Genomic DNA, 26,625 nt, shown 5'->3' with positions numbered 1-26,625 from the left:
GCTGTCTCCTCCATTAGAATGTGAGCCCCTTGAGAATAGGGACGGATTTTTGCCTTTCTTTGCATTTTTTTAGCTTAGCATACAATAAGCACTTTATAAATGGTTATTGACTATTGTGAGGATTCAGTGAAATAATACATATAAACTGTTTTGTAGGCTTTAAAGTCCTATACAAAGATGAACCTTAAAAAAGAATACTAGTGGTACAGTGGATAGAAGCACTGCCCCTGGAGTTCAGGAGCACCTGAGTTCAAATCTAGTCTCAGACATTTACTAGTTGTGTGACCCTAAGCATGTCACTTAACCCCAATTGTCTCAAAAAAAATATTAATCCTGTGATTTCATCAGCGAAGGGAGTTCCTCCATACTGTGTAGTCTTGGAAGGTTTTCTTGAAGGCACTGAGAAGTTAATTAGCTTGCCTAGGGAAGCACATATCAGGGATACGACTTAAATCCAGGTCTTCATGACTTGGAAGCCTGTTCTTTAACCACTAACACCATGCTAGATCTTAGCTATTATTTTGACTGTGAGGGTCTGGTCTCTAAATGGGGTAGAAAGGAGGCTGGTAGCTCAAAGAGTAAGGCAGGACAATTGAAGCACTCCTCCTCTTTCCACATTAAAAACAGGAGTTTTCTTTTTGTTATCAAACTTCATACCTGGTTAGGTTGTGGTCTGTATTCATTCAAGCACTGCTGCTTTGTGCCCTTAAATGGGATATTGTTATCACCCTGTGACTGGCCCCTGGACCAAGGTTGGCTTTAAAGTGGTTTAAACAGCTAGGTGTAATGAAAGTGGATAGCTAGGTGGTACAGTGGATAGAGTACCTGGGACACAAAGACAGGAAAATCTGAGTTCAAATGTGACCTCAAACATTTTGCTTGCTGTATGACCCTGGGCAAGTCACTTCACCCTGTTTGCCTCAGTTTCCTCATCTGTAAAATGAGCTGGAGAAGGAAATGGCAAACCACTCCAGTACCTTTGTTAAGAAATCCCCAGTATCTTTGCCAAGAAAACCCTAAATGGGGTCACAAAGTTGGACTGAACAGCAAAACAACAAACCATGGGAGTAATTGACTGAAAGGGACTGTCACAGGTATCCAGAATCTTCTCAGCCTTAACCTTGAAATTCTGCCCATCCTCAAGCCCCAGGAGGCAGGTTTGGTATGCTTATTTTCACCCTGATCCTCTTCCATGTCTGCACATTATTGAACTAGAATTTTGGCAGTTGAGGGGGATTGGTCTTGGCAGGAGGAAGACAGAGAATTCCTTCAGTTGTGTTGAAAGTGGAGAGCAACACTCACAGAACTCTCATTGAGCCTAACAGAAATTCCTAGTTCTATCTCTGGAGTCCCCTTCTGAAGGCTGATTCTTAGGACTTCTTTGATCTCTAGTCTAATGAAACCCTCATGAACAAGTGAGGATTTTCCATTCTTTGTTTACCCTGCCTAGTAAATGAGTGCTCATTAGAGCTGGAAAATAGAATCTAGAAAATTCTGAGTGTGCTAAAGTAGATGATTTTGAGGAGGAAAATGGCAAAGATCAATTAATTCACTTCCAAACTCCTGGGATTAACAATGACACTATACACACACATGCACACATACACATATACATATGTATAAATATCACACACACACAATTGTGTATTATATATGTATGTGTGTGTGCATACATGTATGTAGATGTATATATATATATACACGTACGTGTGTGTGTGTGTGTGTGTGTGTGTGTGTGTGTGTGTGTAAGCAGTGAGCCTCAAAGTCAGGGAGACTTGGGGTTTAATACCCATTTCTAACATTTTGTAGCTATGTAACCCTAGCAAGTCATTTAGTCGCTCAGTGTCCCCAAGCAACTCTCTAAGACAGCAAATATCATTGATGGGAGATGTTCTCACCAGGTCTAGCTCAGTAGACCAATGACATCATGGTTTTTCCCAAAAATATCCCCTAAATGAGTCCTGGGAAATAGACTTTATTCTGCTTTAATTTATTCCCTATAATGAAGTAATTAATGTATCTTGCTTGTGTTTTGCTCACAATCAAGAATGAAAGAAGTCCCTTAGTGGCTCCTTCCTTGCCTAGGCTCTCCCTTCTCCTGACATCCTGTTATTTATTCACAACAATCTTGTCTCTCTATAAATAAGGACAATGGAAGAGTCAAAGTAAAAGTTTTATTCCTTAAGATGATGACCTCTTTTTCAGGTGAAAGAATATGTCCTAGAGGAGCCAAGGAAGACTTGCATGAGCTGATGCGAAGTAGAGTAAAAAGAGCCAGGAAGATAAGATACTGCAATGACTACAAAATGTAAATAGGAAGAACTGTGAAAACACCAAGAGCCCAAATGAAGCAATAATGAACAAGCTTGGCAGGAGGGAGAGATGAGAACATGCATCTCCCTTTCTTTTTGCAGATATGGGGGTGGGGGAGGGGGAAGGGGCAAGGATGGGACTACAGGCAGGGAGTTTGGATTGCATATGTTCCCAGACTCAATTGATGTGTTGCTTGGTTCTGCCTTTTTTTAAATCTTTCTTTTTTATGCTTTGTTATAAAGGATGGCTCTTTAGGTAGGGGCAGGCAGAGGGATGTATTTGGAAATGAAGATAATCTTAGAAGACAAGATACCAATAACATTTTAAAAAATGTTTTTAAATAAAAGATAATGCATGAACATAAAAAATAAAGATCAAGAGTGGAATATGTTTGGGAAAGTACATGTCTATATGTGTATACATATATATATCTATATATCTATATATCCATAGAGAAACATATCCAAACTTTATTGTAGCCTTCTGGGGGCAGAAGGAGGGGAAAAAGAACAAAGTGAAAAAGTGTACAGCAGACAACAAAAGAACTCACAAGGAAGCAAAGAAAAGATGGACAATTTTCAGCACAAGTATTATTTATCATGCAGGCTTTCGTGAATGAAAATTTATTATTACATAATTTGAATTCTCTCTTATGTTCTGATACACACGGCATGTTTTTTTTTTATCTTTTTAACTTGGTACTTAAGTTCCAATATTTAAGTTTATGACGTTTTTGGTTCTTTTTTCCTATTCTGTATTTGTGTTCTGGCGTTTGAGTCTAAAATAATTTTAAAAAAAAATATGTCCAAATGTTTGCCACATGGAACAGTCTGAGAGGCAAATGATCCAGACCTAAAATTCTAAAGCCTTTTCACTATTACCCAGATTGTGTAAATGAAATTATTTGCTGGTTATTTATTATAGAACAGGGACAGTGGGCATAGAGAAAAGAGGAAAATCTAGGATAAAACTAACTTCCATAACAATTTCTTTATACAAAATCTTATCACCGTAGTAGTTGTTCTCATACCATTCTTAAACAAATATGGTCTTCAAATTACTCAAATGGTCTCCCATTTGAATAAAATATATGGTTCTTTAGGGTCGCAGATCTAGATCTTGACATACTTACCTGAGTCCAACTATTTCTGCCCACATGTCCCACTGCGCCAACTTCAATTACCAGAAAATTCCCTCTATTTCCTTCTTTGACCCACAAATTCTTACCCATCCTTTCAGAGAAGTAGCATGATAAAGGAGGAGGACTACTGGATTTGACCTAGGGGGATCCAAGTTGAATTCTAGCTTTGCCACTTATATTACTTGTATGATCTTCAGCTAACCACTCCCCATCTTTGCATCTCAGTCTCCTTTTCTATAAAATGAGGAGCTTGGACTAAGTGATCTTTAAGGTCACTTCTAGCTCTAAAACTACTTGGCTATGAAAACAGAACTTAATTGCCCACCTCGTCTCTTCTGTGAAAATTTCCTGGCTTCTTCTGATTGGATATTTCTCCTGAGACCTTCTATGGTATTTTTGTTTCAGAACTGTCTAACCTATGTAAAATGGTGCCTCTTTCCCTAGACTCTGAGCACCATATGGGAAAGGACTTCCATCCTCTACACACAGCAGACAGTCTATAAGGGATCAGTCAATGAATGAATACTCCTCTTTCAACAACACAGATGTATTGAGTGTAAGCCGTATATTAAGATGTGGTCCCTGTCCTCTGCAAGCTTATAATCCAGTATTTCCCTGTGACACTTAAAAAGTTCAAGACATAATTTTTGGGTAATTGAATCATTTTATTAATAATGCCAGGATGTTTATTAATAAAAAGATGGTGATTTTGCTGTCTCTTAGACCAAAGACCCATGATGGTGGTGGATTCACAGTTTATATACTCTTAAAAGAGTAGGTATTCCTGAGGGTGGCAATCAACTTGGATTGGTTAACAATTAATGAGAAAACAAATATTACAATGAGAGGCTGGACTATATTACAACCTTGGGGTACCAGACTTGGATCACCCAAATCTTCATCGAAGAGGCTTATCAATGTCCAAATCGCCTGTCTGATAGAAAGGAGAATCAAGGTTTCCAAGACCTGTCTGAGTAAACACAACGAGCAGGAATCCTCCCATTAGTGCAGACTTAGATTAGATATTGGCCTGGCTACAGGTTTGAGAAAGGTTTTCCACACTGGTCGATTTCTGAGGAAGTAGAAAAGGGGAAAAACCTTGGTCCCAATACAATAATTAGTTATTAAATACAAGGGAGAAATAATCATTTCTCTCATCCCTTTAGTTAAATTGATAGAAAATGAATTGTTCACTTACCAGCCTACATCCTCAGCTTCACCTTTTGACTCTTTTTCCAAATCTTCACCTTCTTAAAAGAAAAATATTGCCTGTCAGTAGCGTTCTTGATTCTACTAAATACAAATATTCAATGGAACTAGAAGAACATAAAGCCTGGAGTCAGATCCTGCAGACAATCTCAGTTTTTACTACCCTAGATGTTTGCTCCTGTTCAGCAGAGGCTTAAAATGAGGGGTGGGCTGGAATCAACTCTAACTGACCTGCAAAGCCAATCTTTAAATTTTCCACCTCACAAATAGGCTATAAAATCAGGGCCTGATGGATTGTTAGTTCATTGTCCAGACTTCAGAAAGCTTAAATGATGCATATTAAACTTAAAAGCGTGCGCCTGCCTTAGCTGACTCCCCCTCCAACCCACACCTGCCTACCCCGTGGCTAATTTAACTTCACACACTTGTACTGCTGTAAAAACATTGCTTAGGCTCAGCAGGAGTATGGTAGAATGTTCAGAGAATGAAGTCATCTCCAGACTGAGGCCTGGTGACTGAAGGATAATTCATAATGACAATAATAACTGAGATTTACATAATGCCTTATGGTTCACAAAGTGCTTTACATCTATTATCTCACTGGAGCCTCACAGCACCCCTGATTAGAACCTACAGAATCTTAATGAGGAGTGGTAGTTCTTGGTACCCTGGACGCCTAGGTATGTTGCTGGTTCTAAATAATCATTCTTTACTAATTACTAAAGAAGTAAATCATTTGAATTTGAAGAGCTCCCCTTCTTTCCCTACCTCTTTAAATCTTACAACAATGCTTCATTTTATTACTCATTTCTTACAGTATTTCAGTGCTTTCAATAGCCAACCTTCAAGCATGGTTATTATTTTGTTAGCTTATGTTACCCTCCACCTGCAGAGTCTTGCATGCCCAACCCTACACCACATTCAGCATAAATTCTGTAAAGTTACACACACTTAATACATGGCATTATAGATTCGCAACCGTAAATGACCTTAGAGAACATTTAGTCTCATTCCTGTCATTTTTGTTGTCGTTCAGTCACACCTGATTCTTTGTGACCCCATGAACCCTTTTATCCTTCACTATCTCTTGAAATCTGTCCAAGTTCATATTCATGGTTTCCATGACACTATCTATCCCTCTCATTCTCTGCCATCTCCTTTTCCTTTTGCTTTCAGTCTTTCCCAATATCAGGATCTTTCCCAATGAGTCATGTCTTCTCATTATGTGAACAAAGTATTTAGGTTTCAGCTTCATTTTACAGAAGAGTAAACTTAGATAAGATGAGGGGATATAGATATAGATATAGATTTATCTTAGATATAGACATCCAGAAATCCAGAATGTAGCAAAGCTAGAATTTGAATCCAGGGCCTCTGATTACTCTAAGGAAGATGGCAGGTGGGAGATTGATTATTGGGGAGGTGAGAATAGGCTTGATCCTAGCTCCACTTCATCTTAGGGTATATATGTATGTTGGGAGTGGGGGGGTGTAGTTACAGCAATTCTTGTGTGATGTGGGGAGAAAAGCAGCATGCCAGGGCTAGGTAATAGACCTGAGCTCTGGCTTAACCTGGGAGTAGAGAAGAAATCCTGGCCCTGGCCCCTGTCAGTAGAGTGGTCCTTCAGGGGCTGCCTTAGCAGTACATTCTTCTTGGAAAGGGGGCAGTACAATTTCTGGGCCATTTGGGTGCCTGCCCTGGGCTGGGAGGCAGCCTCCCTCCTTTATAGTTAAAATGGGGGATATTTTGGAAGAGGAAAGTCAGGCTCCTCAAGTTGTACCTTAGCCCCTACTGAAAGAACATTCCTTCCTCTCTGCTCCATCCCTTGTAACAAGTTACAAGACCTTTTCTTTCCCTGGAGATTTCTCCCTTTGTGGCTTTCCATTAGGGGAAATGAGAGCTTGGAGTTAGGATATACCAAGAAGACTGAGAACTCCCCAAACCCCTGCTCAGCTACTTGTCCAGGCAGTTAGGTGGCATAATGACCAGAGCCCTGGATTTATGTCCAGGAAGACCAGAGTTCAAATTCTGCACCATCTACTTAATTGTTGTGGGATCCTTGGGAAATTATTTGACTTCTCTCAGTCTCTGTTTCCTCATCGGAAAATGCGATGTAAACATTAAGTAATGAGACCAAGAGTGACTGCTCTGAAAAGAGCTGACCCATAAATTTGGTCAAACTGAAGGGAAAAGCTGTGAACCAGGAATCTAGACTCTGATCTCTGCTTTGATATGAATTTGAGTAGTTATTTTCTCTAAAAAATGAGGGGGTGGGAACAAGGAAGTCTCTTGTTTTTTGTGGTTTTGTCCGTTCTCAGAGAAGACCATGACATCAAGGAAATGATGCCATGACTGGCAAGTGAATTGGATTTAAGTGAGGGAAGGCTGTGCAAAGTCACCAACCTCACTTTCTCCTCTGGAGTCATCTGGGTCCAGTAGCGAGATATAGATCTGGACAACTGGAGAAGACCCAGGATGCAGTGGGAGACTTCCAGAAATCCCGAGGGTCTTCCCCTCCTAGATTGATTTTTTGGGGGGGACTAGATAAAGAGGCTATTCTCTTCCTCATTTCTTATTCAGCTTAGCTTCTTATTAAGGTGGTCTCTTAGGTCCCTTCCAGACCTAAAAGTCTGACCTTATGAGCTGTGACCACCATGTATCACCTAAGCCTCAAATTCCATAAATTGAAGGAGCCATCATCTATCATTTTGGGCAAATCATGTCCCCTCTGTAGAGTTTCAGTATCTTCTTCTATAAAATGGAGTTGGACTAGATGGTTCCTACAATGCATATCAAATTCTAACAGGATATTTTGGAGGGGTTTTTTTTGGGAGAGGAGAAGGAAAGCCTGTGTTCACACCTCTCCCCCAAAACATCTATTTGTCTATTGCAAGGATTACTATTAAATGGTTTCTTCTACTTCTTCTTGGATGCCAAGAGGTAGCTACGTAGCACCTTAAATAGAACACTGGACCTTGAGTCAGGAAGACCTGAGGTCAAATTCGGCTACTTTCTGCGTGAGCCTGGGCAAGTTGCTTTATCTCTGGCTGCCTCAATTTCCTCAAGTACGAAATAAAGAGGAAAATCCCAGGGTGGTTGTATCCACTAAGGTAATATTTGTCAACTTCTTAGCACAGTGCCTGTCACATAATAGGTACTATGTAAATTCCAGTGATTATGATTTACCATAATGATAATAAAAGTGTGTTCCCTTCCCTCCCAAGTGTGAAAAAACAACCAAGTTTCCAAGAATGATGAATCAAGGGGAACCTAGGTGGCACAGTGGATAGAGCACCTGTCTTGAGGTCAGAAGGACCTGAGTTCAAATCCAGATCAAACACTAGCCTCTAGTTGTATGAGCCTGAGCAAGTCACTTAATTCCAATTTCCTCAAAAAAGAAAGAATAATGAATCAAAATAGAAACTACAAGGGGGCCTGCTTCTTTTGGGCAAAAGCCTCACCAGCCACAGCATTTTAGTGTCCTAGAATCTGTCCTCTCCAAATTCTCCCTTTCCACTATCTTCCCCAGTTATTCCTTCAATGGTGGTGCCATATATACTACTTGTTCCTGGCCAAGTTTGCAGCAGGTGCAAAAAATCTTAGTTACATCTTTTCCTGTATCAATGCCTTCTTCTGTTGCTGCATGTGAGTCCTCCATCCCTATGTGGTTCTACCCTCTCATTTTATTTATTCATTAATTCATGCATATATGTAAGCATGAACAGATTGTTAAGTGCCTGCTACACGTAGGGCACTGTTCTCAGCTCTGCACATACAACTGAAAAATGAACCCTCAAGGTATTTATATTCTCCTGGGTTGGGAGAGCATAGGACACATAAATAAGTCATTTATATCTTTTATCCTCCAGGATTACCTCTGCTAACTGCTGCATCATTGTTCCTTCACCCTGATCCCAGGATAAAAAGACATAGCAAATCAAAACAATGTTTTTGGATGAATAAAAAGCCTGTTAGCAAAGACAGGAATTTCTATGGGCATCTGCTCTACAAGATTCTTTTTTTAATTTAATGAAATTTGTGGAAGCCAGATGAGTTCCTTTGAGCCATCTGTGCAGACAAGGAACTCTTTTCAGTAAAGCAAAACCCCTAGTGAAAATGGCATTTGCTAAGAGGTGCATACCTTCCTCAGAACACAGGATCATAGATCTAAAACTGGAAAGGACCTTAGAGATCTCATCTGCCCCTCTCATTTTGCAGATGAGGCAACTGAGGCCTAGAGAGATTGAATGACTTATCCAGTCACCCAGCTAATATTTGTCAGAATTGGGATTAAATACAGGTCCTCTGCTTCTAATTCAAGTCTTCTCTTGAGCACTCTTTAAAAATTATCTATGGAAATTAATTAATTTAAAAATTATCTATGGCCCAGGCTACAAAAGGGGCACCAAAGAGTCACGAGGGGTAGACTCTGCCAAGCCAATGACAAAAGGAATCGTAAAAATGGAGAACCTTCACGGAAATACCTCATCTTCCAACATGCTTCCCTACGAATTAAGAAATGCTGCTTTTATTTTTATTCCGCTATGCCCCATCACGACCAGAGTCAGAAGCAGCAGAGAGGACCCTGAATCTTCTTTCTCAGACAAGGAGACCAACAATGTCTTTGTTTTTAGAAAAGACTAAACCAAGAAGCCTTCTTCAGTGGTATCTTTTTTTTAAACTTAATAATATTTTATTTTTTCCTAATTACATGTAAATATAGTTTTCATTCAGAGGTATTGAAGTTAAAGAGATCATAAGACTCAGAGCTGGAAGGCTCTATCCAACCCTCCTGTTTTACAGATGAGGAAAACTGAGGCCAAAGGGGAATGAAAGGATTTGCCCAAGATCACATAGGAAATGGGTGATAGTGGTGAGATTCGAACCCAGTGGTCTCTTCATCTGGTCCAGGCATCCTTTCTATAAAATCCTTAGCCCTTGCAGCCTCTGCTTGAATGCCTCCTGTTCCAGGGAACTCACTACTAACTAAGCCAGACTGCTTCCACGTTGGGACAGCTCTAAATGTTGTATTAACTCAAATTCTTCCTCTGCAGTTTCTACACACAGCTCCTACCTCTGCTTTCTGAGGCCAAACATATTAGAGCAATGATGTTGACCCAGATCATCTGATCATCTCCCTTAGAGACAAGATACTGGGCTTAATCCTGTTGATAAGATGCTACTAAATACAGTTTTGCTCTTGGGAGGAAGACCCAGTTCAATGATTTTGAAGCATTTACTTTCTAGAGATGTCTTAATAATGCCATTCAGCACTTCTTAGGCTGTTTTGATTAGATCTTTTGTTATACAGTCAATGTCCAAGTGTATCTTAGAGAACAAGGTGAGGGAGATTATTCAGACTTGCTCCCTACACACTCCAGTGATCCTTAACCTTTTCAAGAGCCATGATTCCCTACTGTTGCTTGCTCTTAATGATATTTCCAGCTCTGCCCTTCCTTTCAAGGCACACTTGCAAGTCAGTGGGTGTCTGAGCTCATTAATGTGGGCATTCCACCCAAAATTCAGATCATAACCCCTCTAAGCCTCAGATTGACCCAAAGCAATAGAGGATGTTCTCTCTGTGTTTCAGCATTTTGTGGGTCTCTCTGCAGCTGTCCCTCCCACCCTCCCCTCTCAGTCTCATTTTGTGATCATCCCACTTTCTTTTCTGATCACATATTTTGTGGATAGTCTTTTTATACTTTTGCGCTTCAATCTCCTTTTGAGCCAGCCATGATGTTGATTCTGTAGAGGGTGAAGTGTCCTATGTGTGGTATATTTTTAAAAGTGAGAGTGAATTAAAGCAAATTTACTGTTCGTAGAATTTTCATAAAGTCTCTTGAAAAAACTGGAGAAACCATGATTGTAGTATTGGTGGAAAGTCTAACTGTAACTAGAAAGGTAGGAAATATTAGCATTTATCATGTGCCTACTATGGCCAGGCACTGTGGGAGAGGCTTTTTACAATCACTATTTCATTTGATCCCCACAACAATCCTGGGAGGTAGGTGCTATTATTGTCCCCATTTTAGAGATCAGGAAACTGAAGTAGACAAATGCCAAGTGATTTGTTACAGCCAGTTAAGTATCTGAGACTGGATCTGAATTTAGATCTTCCTGATGCCAAGCCCAGTGCTCTATCTATGGTACCACTTAATTTACTCTAAGAATGTGGGCAGTGGAAAGATTACTGGCTCTGGATTCACAGGACCTGAGTTCAGATTCTGCCTCTGATGTTTCTATCTGTGGAAAGCCTCTTTACCACTCTGGGCCTCAGTTTTCTTTCCTGTAAAATCAAAGAATTAGTCCAGATTGCTTCTGAGATTCTTTCAGGCTCCAAATCTATGATCCTAATTAAGATAAATACTGATGTTAATAAGAACTATTGTTCTAACTTAACATCTCCTAACTCATATGTACTTCTTTTTTATGCAGTACTAGAGTTGATGAAATTTGTCTAAGTTACATTTTTAAACACAGATTAAAAAGTTAAATTTTCCTCTCTCAATCTTGTTCCCAGTTTGAAAGATACAAGCTATAGCTCCCACTTGCCCCAATTTTATTTTAAACTCCTTATTAAAAATCACTTGTGGGATTGTCCCAGCAATTCAATCTCCCAAATTTAATTAGGGATTCTGGCCAGGTGAAAGAAGGGATTCTGGACCTAAATATCATTAGTTCACAAGGCAACTCTGGCAGACAAGTCACTCAGTTAGGAATCTCTACATCTCTCTTTCTCTGCAAGTTTATAGGCCTTCAAATTTGAGGAAAATGCTCTGAAACTCTTAGATGGAAGGAAAAAGGTGGGAAAGCCTCAAAATTCACTAACATCCCAGATACAGTGCATATATGTAAATACACACCTATAGACACATGTACATATACACATACGCATAATATGCATATGCTGCACATATATCCCAGATAGTTTTAAATGTTAGATGTGCATATATACATGTTTTCTCTATTTCCTAGATAGTTTAAGATATTAAATACAAATTATACACATATATGTAAATAAACATATATATTTAGGGATTTGTGTACAAATACTTCCTTGCATAAAAAATGATGTCATTCCAGTTCCTTTGAAAAGGTTTCCAGTGGATAGTACAAACCTACGGTCTTGAAAGTACACATCTGTCCATTTTAAAGTCTAAAAACTGTACTTGTTTCAAGTGTGATTACAGGCCAGAACCAAGTGGAAAAATCATGCATTGCTCAAATCTTTGGAGAAGCCGAGGTGATGGTCCCACCTCCAGTGGCTAAGCTCCCAATTTGTTGCTTACAAGTCAAAGACACCTGTGGGACTATGGGGACAGTCAAGCATCTTTGCTTAAATGCTACCCTTTTTATCTTCTGGGTTCTTTCAGAATAACAGGTGTTAATAGTATGGTCCAGTCAAAAACAGGCTTAGTATGACCTTGGGCAAGTCACTTAACTTCAGCTAAGTGCAATGGGGTTTTACTTTCCTCATCTTTAACATCATCAGGGTGGATTTAATGATCTACCTCTAAGGTACCCTCCTAAAAAGGAGATCCTCTGATGCTTCCCCACATGAGGCCTACTTCCACCCCACCAAAGTATCTGTTTGCCATTTGCATGTTTTCTTCCCCTTTCCTCAACTAGCAACTGTAACACAGGGCCTCAAACACAGCAGTTGTCGGACTTTCTTTGCAACATTTACCCCTAGAGCATCAGGGCCCCAAAGTCTTCTCCCTGAAACAAGTCTCGGGCCCCAGGGCCCTCTCTCACCAAATTCCTGCAGCAGCTTCTCAAGGGGAGCCACAGGTTCTCCCGCAGGGGAAAATCCTCCAACGCTCTTGCTCCTCTGAAGTTCAGATGCTTCAGTGGCCACTTTGTGAAGACCAGGGGCCGTGGCAGTGGGAGGAACCCCTGGGACAAGCCGGTGTCGCCTGTGTCCTGTCTCCTTCTCCATGATTTGTTTCTTTTTCTCTCTCTTGTTAAATCATGGGAAAGAAAAAAGTCAAAGAGGGATGTTGACTCTGAAAAAAAAATGAACCTCAGACTGGAAGCATGGTTTAGAAACCTCTCCTCTGGGTCCCCTCCCTAGGGAAGTTACTGTTAGGGTGGGAGGTCCACTCGTTGCTATGTGTCCCCTATGACATCACTTCAAACAGAAACTGAAGTCAAAAGTAACTCTGGCCTTAAGCTATAATCCAGCCAACACTGGATTATCCAGAAGGTGAATAAATGATCTGGCTTGAAGATGTATCCATGATTGTCATCTCCCATTCCTCTTCTGTCCATTTCTGATAAGTTGACAACTGACAGTGTGGTTCAGTGGAAAGAGCCGAAGCTTTGGAGTCAGAAGTCCTGAATTCAGATCCTGCTTCTGGCAGCTCAATGCTTATGCAATTTGGTAAGTCAAGGTTCTTTGGCTGTTGAATGAGGCAGTTGGACTCAGTAGCCTTTGGGGTCTAGAGATGTGATGTTTTTTAGAATCCTTATCTTCATTCAAAACTTAGCTCAGGGGATATGTCCTGCATGAGGCTTGTCTAAGCTTCCTAGCTGTTAGTGCTTCTATTGCTTTAAATTTACCACGTGTGTGTATATATTTACTTAAGCGAGTGAATGAACTTATCCAAGCTCTCCATCACAATATGTGCAGATATTTCCTGCCTGGTTCCAGTTCATTTACACGGGAGCTCTGGGGCTGTCCGAGTTAAAGGTCTTATAATTTGAAATGCTAAAATGCCCCCTTATTGGCTGCTGAGCTGAAAGAGCTGATGACCTTTTAAAAGAGGACACAGCTTCTGGTGTACTCCCTTAGATGCAGCTCTCCAGGCAGTAAGATGTGACTCCAGTGAGGACTTTTTTTTCTCTGCTGCACTGTCATGGCAGCTTTGCCCATCTGTCAGGAGCTGCAACTAGGTGAGCTGGCAACCTGGGTACCTGGCAGCCCCTACCCCTTTTTGTGCTTCCTTTCCTTGGGTAGCTGATCCCATGACCTCCAAGGTTCTGGATGCTTGGGAGTGGTGCCTTTTTCAGTGCCTGCTCTTTTTATGGTTGCAGCAGGGGCTGGCGTGGGCTGGCAGAATTGGAATAACATCTGCCTGAGCATCTCTCATCTCCATGGCAACACAGGCTATTATACTGAAGGCAGAAACTTTAATTTTTGGTTTGGTATCCCCAGGGCACAACATGGTACCTGGCACATATAATAAACACTTAATGAATTCTTGTTAATTAATTGAATGATGGTTATCATAACTTTGATAATCCTGAAAGTGTACCTACAGTTAACTCTCTACTTTATAATAATTATATTTCCATGGATCTGTGATTTCCTTGATGGGGACCCAAAAGGTGTAACTCACATCCCATCTGCATCTTTTGTGTCATCATATAAATCTATGAAAGGGATCACAGAAGTGCTGGGTGTCTTATAGATAACTTAATATTGCATGGATATCCATGAAGCATTTGAACTGTTCTTTGGTTGAACGGTCTCATCCTTAATGCCACTTGTCCTGAGCTGCTTTTGTTGGTAACACATTCCAGCCTCCTCACTTCCATCATATGCCTTTCCTGAATCTTGTGTGTAACTGTACAATTTTGACTATGGTATTCCACAATGCATAGTCATATAGCATACTGGAAGAATGCTGATGTCATCATAATGGTAAGGTATAACGCTGCACTCTATGGAATTCAAAATAACTCCTGGGGGCTAATTCCTATATTTACATATGTAGATAAGAGGTGAACTTACAGTGTTAATATGAATGTTATGAATGGAGGCTTCACATACATGTTCTGCTGACCATCTCTACTTTGGATAACTTGGGCAAAAGCTTTATTCCTTTACTCTGAAACAGGCGAGAGAAGATAGTACTACTGGTACTAGAATCCAAAGCTACAGAGGTAGCTGGGCAATAATTTAATGAAATTCGTGAGGAACTTGGATCCTACACTTTATTTTAAAAGAAAGGTTTTAGAAACAATCTAGTTTTAGTGTCAAAATTCTGTATTCTGATGCATAATTTGCATATTATCCATATTAAGCTGTCTGTCATTATTCACAAATCCATACATGGTTTACTTGGAAACCCAAATTAACTCCTTCACTCCCTCAAATATTTGATAGTTCACAAATATTTCAAAGGAGTATAAATATATCCCAGCTTTTCCTTCTGATAGGAAGAATCCTCCCAGAATCTCCACTTACGGAGGACTCCAAGTCCAGCCACATCTATAAACATCAAATTTATTGCTGGTATTCTAAATGTGAGCTGCTGGTCTATTGATGAAAAAGCACAACAACAGGTTGTATCAATCTTGACATTCTCATTATAGGAGAAGACAAAAAGCTGCTGCATCTAAAAGGAGGAAAGTTCAGGGTTCTTAGGAAGGAAAATAGAGGCATCAAGGTCAAGGTAGGGGTAGATCACTCAACTCTACCATACCTAGGCCTACAAAAAATAAAATAAAGCCCTGAAATTTGTATTAGACTGAATAATGTTTAATAAATCCAATGAGAAACTATAGTTCATGACGTCTTCCAATTCAGAATAGCACAAAAAACTTACCAGAAACTCAAAGACAATAGGAAAGGATATCCTTCTGTAATGGTAAGGGGATTTGAAGATCTTCCCTGCCCCTTAATAGGTCCATGTGACCTGTTTTGAGCTTTGAAGCTCAGCCTACATCCTGAGTCACATGGAGCTGATGATGGGAGGAGTTTGCCAAATGGCTGGAGCAAGAAGCAGAACTGAGAGTGAGGCAGAGCTGGGAGAGAGAGGAGGCAAAGCAGAGCAGCTAGCTTGAGTGAGAGAGGGAGTGATTTTGCCTAAGGGGGCTTGTTTGTGGGGAGGCCTGATGGAGGGAAGGCTTGGGGATGGCAGTGCTCCCTCTATTGGCAATATGTACAAACTTTCTTGTTACCATGGTGGAATTGACTTTCTGGTATCTGAATAAATATTTTGTTTTCATTTTTGAGGAAAAGAGTTTATATTTTGTGAATTTACCCTGGAAGCACTCATGCATATCCAAAGCAACTGCTGTATCACATTGGTGCTACGCTTTTGAGAAAAGTGAGCACCAGCATGACTGGAGACAGGACATGCATAGTCTGTAAGACTGTTTCCAGAGGCAGTAAAAGCAGAGGACTCACTTAAGAAAGTCTTATGACAGTCAGAAAGAGTCAGGGATCTTCCAAGGAGATCTTGGAAGCTGGAGTGGGGAAGTGGGAGACTCATGGGCATTGATTACTATTGTGATGCCATGCTCAGACCAAACAACCCAGGACCTGAGATTTCTGGCACTGTCCGTCTTAAGCTCCAGAAAAGGCCCTGAAGATCCAGCTTTTTAATCCTCATAGATTAACGTTAATAACTCTGGGAGTAAAAATCAGCACTAAAGCCCAGGGGACCAATGGCGTGACCAGGTAGGTGTGACTACTAGACCCAAAAACTCGGTAAGGAGTGAAGACTAGCCATGGAATAAAGCCTCAATTCAGCAACTAAAGGTAGAGAAATGAGTAAATCAAAAACACCTCTCATATAACAATTATTGTAAGATAATTCAGATTAGTAAAAAAAAAAAAGTAAAAATTATGACTGGAGTGAGGAATATCAAAAAAGTCAAAGGCTACAAACCTCATATTTACATTATCGTGAATATTTTCTTCAAGAAGAGAGGCAGGAGGCACTTGCTATGGCAAAAACCAAACGTCTCCCAAAAAATGTGATTATATTTCTTTTTAAAATGTATTTTTTTTTTTTGTTATTCTACTCTTGACAAACAACAAACATGAACATTTCCATAAAGAACAGAGAAAAAATAAAATTGGGTCCCTCCCCCTGGCCGTTGTTCCTGAACGTGGACCCTTCAGTAGCTCCAGGATGGCTGCGGTACGAGGCATCCGGAACCTGCAGGGCATGGTTGGAGTGGTCACAGGCGGGCGTCGGGCCTGGGCCAGGCCACGGTCAGAAGACTGGTCAAGCAAGGGGCCCGGGCTGTCATCGTGGACTTACCGAAGTCATCCGGCGAAGCCCTGGCAAAGGAACTGGGGGCTTCCTGTGCCTTCGGCCCCACCGATGTAACCTCTGAAGCAGATGTACAAGGGGCCCTGACCTTGGCCAAGGAGAAATTTGGCCAGGTGGACATTGCTGTCAATTGTGCTGGCGTTGCAGTGGCCTCCAAGACTTACAACTTCAAAAACAGTCAAGCACACTTCCTGGAGGCCTTCCAGAAAGTGATCCAGGTAAACCTAATTGGTACCTTCAACATGACCTGCCTTGCTGCTGGGGAGATGGGGAAGAATGAGCCAGGTGAGGGTGGCCACCGGGGCATTATCATCAACACAGCCAGTGTGGCTGCCTTTGAGGGCCAAGTTGGCCAAATTGCATATTCTGCATCCAAGGGAGCCATTGTGGGGATGACTCTGCCTGCAGCCCAGGACCTGGCTCCCAGGGGGATCCGGGTGGTCACAATTGCTCCAGGCCTGTTCGAGACACCCCTCCTGTTGGGACTCCCTGTTAAGGTCCGCTCTTTCCTCGCCCGTCAAGTGCCCTTCCCCAGCTGCCTGGGAGATCCGGCAGAATATGCCCACCTTGTGCAGGCTGTGGTAGAAAATCCCATGCTCAATGGTGAGGTGATCTGTCTGGATGGAGGTATCCATATGCAGCCCTGATGCCAGAGGCGTGGGGGCACCAGAACCTCTGCCTTTTATGCCTTAACTTCTGCTGTCTAAATAAAGGTGATTTCTCTGGAAAAAAAAAAAAGAAAATTATGTCTGAAACTGTGAGTCTCTATATTCTATATATATCTTACAGTTTTTAAAATTATGTAGTAAGTTTGACATTAGTTTCCAGAACTGTCTTGCCTAAGTCTTTTGTTCTCTTTTGTTCATGAAAAATCATGTCAATGACAATTTTATTTCTTTTTTTTTTTTTTTTGGAGAGAAGGCAGCACTATCTCTCAACTCCTTCCACAAAAAGAACTGTCTCTTGTAACAAATAGTTCTACAAAGCAAATCCACTATTGACCATGTCTGAAATCACATGTCTCACTCTACCTGAAGGAGTACTGGCTCTGGAACCACCTTGAACTCTCCTGGAATTTTTCTACTTCATTATGTCTCTGGCATTAGCCTGAGACGAAAATCCTCTCAAATGGCCTTTCATTGTTGAAGCACAATCTCCCAATTCTGTTACCCTTAACCAAGCTCAGGCCTTCGTTGTCTGTTACTTCCAGATCATCCAGGCTACTTCCCACCTTTGATCCTGTCTAGAACCCATTCTCCAGCTACCCCAGTCTACTGGCCACTCCCATCAAGATCCTCCTTTGAGAACCCTCTTTCAATCACCCCAGACTACTTTGCAAATCCTAGATCCTTGCCAAAGTCTTTCTGTGTATAAGATCCATCTTACCTCCTTGAAAATTCTCAGATTCAATCTGGCCCACTTGAATTAGCAATACAAATGTTTAGATTCCTTAAGAGTTTGGTCAATATAGCAGCTCTTTAATAAACCTTACTTTTCTTTGGCTGAATGAAGGTTTAGACCAAATTCACTCAGGCAGGGCCCACATATCACTATTTTGGGGTCCCAGCACCTCTAAACCTCAACATACCCTTCTCGTTCATTATCTGTCACCCATCCTCTGGAGTCTTGAGTGGTCTTTGCATTGATCAAAACACTTAAGTCTTTCACTTTAGTTTTTTTTTTTTTTAACAATATTGTAGTCATCGGACAAATTATTGTTTAGCTCATTTCACTCTGCATTAGTTCATGTAAGTCTTCTCAAGTTTCTCTGAATCTTTCCCTTTCATTGTTGGTTAAGGAGCAATAATAAACCATTTCATTCATCATATTTTGATGAGGTACCTCCTGTAGGGTTAATGGAATATAAGATCTTCCCCATCCATGAATAGACCTATGTGACCACATGCATCCCCTTTCCCTTGGAACAAGAGCTGTGTTTCCAAGTCTAAAGGTACGCAGGTATTTCAATCATAGATGTCTTGCTGCTTTGAACTTCAGCTCAGTTCACAGCTGTGACACATCCCATGCTAATCACATAGAGCCCTGGTGCAGAGCTAATCAGGCCCTGGGCCATGGGAATTTCCACACCTTTCCAATTTAGTGCTGAGGCAAGTAGGATTTTCAAGCTTCTCAGAGCTAAGCCAATCAAGTGCTGAGTCTTTGTTTGAAAATCTTATATATTATATAGCTTGGGGAGAGCGGAGAGGGAGAGAGGAACTTGCCTCGGGGCACTTGCTTGCTGGGAGGCTGGATGGGAAGAATGTTTCAGATGTTGGTGCTCCTTGGTTTGGTGATGTGTAGAAACATTTTTGTTACTTTATTAAGTTTTGCCTTCTGGTATCTCATCAGTGATGTTCTATATAAATGTTTTGGTTTGGTTTTGAATGAACAGAGTTTATTATATTTTACAGTTCAACCCTGGAAATACATACGCATATTTGTAGCAGCTGCAATGAGTATTGCATTGGCGTTACAACTCCCTCCTTAGTTTCCAGTTCTTTGCTATAACAGTAAAGTGATTCTATGAATATTTTTGTATATATGAGTCCTTTTCATCCTTTTATCTCCTTGGAGCATAGATTGTATTACTGGTTCAAAGGAAAAGCAGAATTCAGTGACTTTGGGGGTATAATTCCAAACTGCTTTCCAGAATCAGTAGTCCAGTTATAAGTAACAGTCCTGCCACCTTCTTTCTCTTTTCATTGCTCAGGTGTTCCTTTCTCCTTCCCTTTTACTTCCTCTCTTAAGATCACCACAACAAAACAAAACCCTTCCTAGACCTCTAGTTTGTGTTATTTAGCAGCTGCTTTCATGTCTAATGACATTAGTGTTTGGAAAGGACTCTTCTCTCTTCCTCACCATATTTAAATTTCATCATTGTATTTGTTACTGCTGTTCAATTGTGACTCTTCATGACCCCATTTGGGGCTTTCTTGGGAAATATACTGAAGTGATTTGTTATTTCCTTCTCCAGCTCATTTTGTAGATGAGGAAACTGAGGAAAACAGGGTTAAGTGACTTGCTCAGGGTTATACTTCTATTAAGTGTCTGAGTCTGTATTTGAACTCAGGTCTTCCTGATTCTAAACCAGGAGCTCTATCCATTGCACCACTCATCATTGTATAACCCCTACCAAATGTCCACAAGATACCTTTCTAATTTTCTCTCTTGACTCTGCATTTGAATTTTGAAGTATCTGTCTTTTCATTAGGAATGCGTAAAAATTCTTTGTTCCTTAAAAGTGCATTTTTCTCCCCAGAACATTAGTCTTTCAGGGTGAATTATTCTTAGTTACAGTGAAAGACTTAGAAGTCCTTATCTTTTGCCTTTCAGAATATTGTTATAAGATTTTCTCTTCTTCATAGCTCCCACGTATTGTGTGGTCCTGCCTGTAGTTTCTAGCTGCCTAAACTCTTTTTGGTTACTTATGGTATTTCTCTTTTTTTATGGGGAAGGTGAGGATTTTGTCTATGACATTACTGATAGTTTTCATTGTGGAGTTTTTCTCAGGAGGTGAACAGTAGTTTCTATTATAACTTGTTCTCTGGTTCTAGTAGATCTGGGCAGTTTTCATTTATAATTTCTGAAATATGGTATCCAGGATTTGGTTTTGTTTGGTCATATATTTAAATTATCTCTCCCAAATCTATTTTCAAAAGTAGTTGGGAAGAGATAACCCTATTTTTCCCTATTTTTTAATTTTCTGGGTTTTTCCTAATATTTCTTTACATTTTGAGTAATTGAGTTCTTTTTGTTTCATTCTAAACTTCAAAGTCTGTAATTTTTTTCTACCTTCTATTTTATGATATTTTTTATTGTATTTATTTTTCCTTCAGAGTTCTTATTTCACTTGTAATTTCATGTTTTATCTCTTGCTTCATTTCTTTCAGGTACTTTCGTAATACTTGTGCCCAAGCCATTTTTTCTCTCTGAGGCTCAATTTGTAGTTGTTGTAGAGTTACTTCTTAAGCATTTCTTGACTGGAAATATTTCCTTCTAGTGTTCAGTATCTTTTTCTGTTTACTCATACCTTACCCTTTAGTTCTTGATTTGGGACTTTGTACTTACAGTCAGAATTCTTCCCCTGCCATACTCTTGGTGGTCAGGTTCTACTTGATCCTGACTTCAAATTCATGGACTCTTGTTACTAACTTCTACTTCCCCTATTGTACCTGGGCTTGGAGTGTTGGCAAGTTTTAAGGTACCCTAGATCAACTATCTGAGTTCAAAGTACTACAGCCTTCAGAACCCTTTGGAGCATCTTATGTCAGATTACTGTGGACACTGGGACTACACAGAGTATACAGATGAAAGCACCATTGGCTCTTGACTCCATATCTATGGTCAAAGTGCTATGGATTAAGAGGTCCCTTGGACCACAACAGTTAGAGCATTGTAGGTTTTCAAGACCTCTAGAGCTTCCCTGTCCACTCATTCCAGGCTTCCTGAGCACTACCAACCCTACCCCCGCCTACCTGCTAGAGAACTATAGCCTTCAAGTGTCTTTAGGATGTCTCTAGTTGAACACTAGCAGGCTTGTGGTTTATTTATCTCTGCCTACACTGGCTTCCCAGGCTTGCTTTCTTTTTTTGCATAAATTTATTTATTTATTTTTAGTTTTCAACCTTCATTTCCACAAGGTTTTGAGTTCCAAATTTTCTCCCCATCTCTCCCCACCTTCCCAAAATGATATGTATTCTGATTATCTCTTCCCCCAGTCTGCCCTTCCTTTTATCATACCCCCTCTTATCCCCCTTTCCTTTACTTTCTTAAAGGACAAGATAGATTTCCATATCCCATTGCCTGTACATCGTATTTCCCAGATGCATGTAAAAACAATTTTTAAACATTTGTTTTTAAAACAAATTCTCTCCCTTCTTCCCTTTCCTCCCACCCTCATTGAGAAGGCAAGCAATTCAATATAGGTTATACATGTGACCTTGTGCAAAACACTTCCATAATAGTCATGTTGTGAAAAACTAGCTCCCTCTGTCCTAACCCACCCCCCACTAATTCTATTTTCAACTTTGACCCTGTCCCTTTTCAAAAGTGTTTGCTTTTGCCTACCCCTTCCCCCAATCTGCCCTCCCTTCTATCACCTCCCTACCCTTCTCCCCTTCCCCCTTACTTTCCTGTAGGGTAAGATACCCCACTGGGTGTACACAGTATTCCCTCCTTAAGCCAAATCCAGTGAGAGTAAAGATCACTCATTCCTTCTCACCTCCCCATAGATTTCTATACCCCATTGCCTGTATATCTTATTTCCCAATTGCATGTAAAAATAATTTTTTAACATTTGTTTTTAAAACAAATTCTCTCCCTTCTTCCCTTCCCTTCTACCCTCATTGAGAAGGCAAACAATTCAATATTGATTATACATGTATACATATTTACATGTATACATATACACTTCCATAATAGTTATGCTGAAAGACTATATTTTCCTCCATTCTATCCCTCCCCCAATTATTTTATTTTCTCCTTTGACCCTGTCCCTTTTCAAATGTTTGCTTCTGACTACCCTCTCCCCTAATCTTCCCTCCCTTCTATCATCCCCCCCCTTAACCCCTTCCCCACTACTTTCCTGTAGGGCAAGATACCCAACTGAGTGTGATTGTTATTCCCTCCTTAAGCCAAATCTGGTAAGAATAAGGATCTCTCATTTCTTCTCACCTCCCCCCTCCTCCCCTCCATTGTGAAACTTTTTTCTTGCCTCTTCTATGTGAGATAATTTACCCCATTCTATCTTTCCCTTTCTCCTTCTCCCAATATATTCTTCTCTCACCCTTCAATTTTATTTTTAGATATCATCCCTTCATATTCAACTCACCCTGTGCCCTCTTTCTATCTGTCTATCTGTCTATCTATCTATCTACTCCAACTACCCTAATAGTGAGAAAGGTCTCATGAGTTACAAATATCATTCTTTCCATGTAGAAATGTAAATAGTTCAACTTTAATAAGTCTCTTATGATTTCTCTTTCCTGTTTACTTTTTCATTCTTCTTGATTCTTGTATTTGAAAGTCAAATTTTGTAGTCAGTTCTACTCTTTTCATCAAGAAAGCTTGAACATCCTCTATTTCATTGAAAATCCATTTTTCTCTTCTGAAGGATTATATTTAGTTTTGCTGAGTAGGTGATTCTTGGTTTTAATTCTAATTCCTCTGACCTCCAGAATATCATATTCCAAGTCCTTCAATCCCTTAATGTAGAAGCTGCTAGATTTTGTGTTATCCTGATTGTGTTTCCACAATACTCAAATTGTTTCTTTCTGACTGCTTGTAATATTTTCTCAACCTGGGAACTCTGGAATTTGGCTACAATATTCCTATAAGTTTTGTTTTTAGGATCTCTTTCCAGAGGCTGTCAGTGGATTCCTTCAATTTCAATTTTACCCTCTGGTTCTAGAATATCAGGGCAGTTTTCCTTGATAATTTCTTGAAAGATGATGTCTAGGCTCTTTTTTTGATCACGGCTTTCAGGTAGTCCAACAATTTTTAAATTCTCCTCCTAGATCTACTTTCCAGGTCAGTGGTTTTTTTCAATGAGATATTCCACATTGTCTTCTATTTCTTCATTCTTTTGGTTCTGTTTTCTAATTTTTTGATTTCTTATAAAATCAGTAGCTTCCATTTGCTCCATTCTAATTTTGAAGGAATTATTTTCTTCAGTGAGCTTTTGGACCTCCTTTTCCATTTGGTCAGTTTTGCTTTTTGAAGCATTCTTCTCCAAGTCCATTCTTTTGCCATTTGGGTTAGTCTGTTTTTTAAGGTGTTATCTTCTTCAGTATTTTTTTGGGTCTTCCTTAGCAGGCTGTTGACTTGATTTTCATGATTTTCTTGCATCACTCTCATTTCTCTTCCCAATTTTTCCTCTACTTCTCTTACTTGATTTTCAAAATTCTTTTTGAGCTCTTCCATGGCCTGAGACCAATTCCTGTTTTTCTTGGAGGCTTTTGATCTAGGAGATATGACTTTGTTGTCTTCTTTTGGATGTATGTTTTGATCTTCTTTGTCACCAAAGATTCTATAGTCTGAGTTCTTTTATGATGTCTACTCATCTTCTTGCCAAATACTTGACTTTCTAACTCTTTGTCAAAGTAGGACTCTGCTTCCAGTGGGGGTTGGGGTGGAGGTGGGTATACTGTCCCGGTGCCAGGGATTTTGTGCCAGCTGCAGGATCTCCCACTCTCTGTGGGCCCAGAGCTCCAGAAGCAGCCTGTGCTGCTGCTGCTGCTTGTGCCACAGTCACTGGCTGCCACTGCCCTGGGGCTAGGGTTGGACCTGGCCAGATGGTGTATTCCTCTTTCACCCTGGTCCCACAGAGAAACACTGACCTTTTTGGCATTTGCGGGTTGAGAATTCTGGAAACTGCCACAAGACCCAATGATTTAGTCCACTGAAGCCTACTATGTATGGCCTGTCTATGCAGTGCAGCCCACGCTGGACTGCGCTCTGATCCTTCTCCAGTGTGAAAGACCCTTCCTGTCAATTTTCCAGGTTGTCTTGGGCTGGGGACAGTAGAACTATTATTGTATTTAGAATTTGTTTAGAGTCATTTTTACAGGTATTTGGAGGGCTTTAGGGGAGGGAAGTCCCTCCTTTTACTCTGCCATCTTGGCTCTACCCCCTTCCCTGGCTTTCTTAAGTCCTGGGTTGGATAAAATCACTTATCCTACTTTCTCTTTATATTTCTTGATCATTATCTGGTATAGTACTATTTCTGGATTTTTGTTGCATTACATGTGAAAGAGCTAGCCTTCTTTGTGACCTTTCATTTCTGCCATCTTAGCTAAAAACAATTTCAATAGACAAGAAACTACTATTTACCAATATGAGAGCCATTTCCAAATCAGCATTCTATGTACATTCTGACCACCAACTTATTTAATATCAAAATAATTTCTTATTCCTGGAATAAGGACTAAATGTGGGAAGAAGATATGATTTACAGTTGAGACAACCACAATTTGATCTAGCTAAAAAAGCTACTGACCTCTCTGTCCCACACCCAGAAAGTGGATAAAAGAAATCAGCAAAGACTAGTGCCATTTTTAATGAAATTTACCCAAATAAATCTCTATAATAAGGATATAAAAGAGACCTAGAAACTACCTTAGCCAATAAACAATTGATCTTGTCCAGCAAAGAGATATGGAATACAAATACAACTCTGGTTTTGAGTATAAACTTATTTTAAAAATAGGACTATCGATTGTAGACAGTAATTACCTCATAAAATGGTGAGAAATAGTGGAAGAAAAAAAGAAATAAAAATAAATATGAGTGAGAGACAAAATTGAACCAAGTGATCCTTAGAGAATTTAAGTATAAAACTATAAAGAAAACAACAAGCAAATTAACAATGGAGAAGAAAAGATTTCTATAACAAATCCATTTCTCTACCAATAACAGTAGAACCACCCATATTTGGACTTCAATATCCTCATTCTTAATGTGTTAACATTTGAGGAAGCAGAAATAGTACTAAAGAAGTCAAAGACAGGAAAAGGAAAAATAGATTAGACCACATACACAATAGTGTCCTGGAGGTCACATAATTTTGAGGGTGCTGAGAGATTATTAAGATAGTTGAAAAAATTAGAGAATATATAATGCTTGAAAATAAATGATTATTATTATTTTAAAAGTACTTAAAATATCAATAATTATCATCCCCATGCCTACTTTTGTATCTTTACAAAATCCCTATCAAAATAATCTACAAACTCGAGAACATCCTTGATAAAGTATGAGAATAGAATAGATAGGCTTTCACAAAGGCTATTTCTATAGCAGACTTCATCTTTACAGCGACTCAGCTGAGTGAAAAGTGTAAGAAATAAAAAATCTCACCAAATTTATTGTTTGTAGAATATAAAGAAGCATTTTGCCTGTCAGAGGGAAAAGATTACCCTAGAAGTTCTCTTCCAGCAAGTTGTCACTCATGCATATGTCAAAACTATATTTGATTCCTTGAAAGATGTAACTATAGCGATAACCTTGTCAGATGCACATATAAATATTAATATTAAGAGAAGCTTACAATAGGAAGACATACTCACCAAACAAAGATATTTACTATTGTCCTAGAAACTAACCTGTGCAGAGATCAAATGGAAAGGAACTCTCTATAGACTGGTCAAGTCTTCCAGCTATCCTTGATTAATGATGACATTGTCACCATCATGAACATTGTAGAACCTTCTAAATGAAATTTTTATTCATTCAAAAGAGACTGAGCCAACTAAGCACACAAGAAAAAAAAACAAGTGGATGAAGAGTGGATATTATCAAGATTCTATGGGTATGTAGCAGAATGGACCACCTATATAGGCTGATCCATGAGCCATAGTTAAGTTGGCTTCACTATGGACTAGGTATATCAGTCCATAGTTAAGCTATTAAGGCTTAACATTATACTAAGATTTCTGGGACACCTTGTACTGTAGATAGACACCAAGAATGGACACAGACCAAGAAACATTTCTTACTCTGATGTCCCTTATAGCTAATATTTTTCTTTTAAATAAGGTGTAGCCATCAAGGTGGCAGGATCCCATGTGTTTTCCCTTTATAATTTTCTGTATCTTCAGGCACCAAAGAAAGGCACAAAGGTTAAGTGGAAAAACTAAGCCTTAGACATTTGTGAGTCAGGAAGAGTTAGAGTTGCAGGGTCTGAGGAGACTGCTATAAAGACAGATGTAGCATATTTCTTGCTCTTTTGAACATTCATTTTTGGGGTGCATATGTTTGTTTTTTCATTTTGACTGGTATCCCTATGATGTGGCCTCAGTCCCAAACACATGAAGGTAGATGATTCAGATGGAAGTGAATCCAGGCTAGCCAATCAAAGGGTCTAACAGTTCCTTGGGACACAGAACCAAGTAAACATTCATTTGACACCACTACTAGGAGTTAAGTTCAGTTTCTGTTGAAAGCAGCAAAATG

At 39.8% G+C, this 26,625-nt stretch overlaps 1 protein-coding gene and 1 pseudogene across 11 annotated transcripts in view; one reads left to right on the top strand and one right to left on the bottom strand.

The window, feature by feature from the left end:
* The window catches only part of C6H13orf46 (chromosome 6 C13orf46 homolog), a 48,222-nt gene extending 35,480 nt beyond the window's left edge, over positions 1-12,742 (bottom strand). For 3 of the 11 annotated variants that reach the window (XM_072621871.1, XM_072621875.1, XM_072621867.1), the window contains exons 1-2: positions 12,419-12,742; positions 4,653-4,704 (exon numbers count right to left, since the gene is read on the bottom strand). In XM_072621871.1, coding sequence (XP_072477972.1) covers positions 4,653-4,704; positions 12,419-12,602 — 236 coding nt within the window. In that variant the 5' untranslated portion in view covers positions 12,603-12,742. The remainder of the gene's footprint in view (positions 1-4,652; positions 4,705-12,418) is intronic. The other 8 variants (XM_072621872.1, XM_072621874.1, XM_072621870.1 and 5 more) reach the window with 6 other exon arrangements.
* Positions 12,743-13,061: 319 nt separating this feature from the next.
* On the top strand, positions 13,062-17,413 carry LOC140512625 (3-hydroxyacyl-CoA dehydrogenase type-2 pseudogene; annotated as a pseudogene).
* The last annotated feature ends 9,212 nt before the right edge of the window (positions 17,414-26,625 follow it).

This window comes from Notamacropus eugenii, chromosome 6 (genome assembly GCF_028372415.1).
Source record: "Notamacropus eugenii isolate mMacEug1 chromosome 6, mMacEug1.pri_v2, whole genome shotgun sequence".
In the NCBI taxonomy this organism is placed as follows: Eukaryota; Metazoa; Chordata; class Mammalia; order Diprotodontia; family Macropodidae; genus Notamacropus; species Notamacropus eugenii.
Note: the sequence above shows the minus strand (reverse complement) of the source record. Positions and strands in the feature narration are given on the sequence as shown.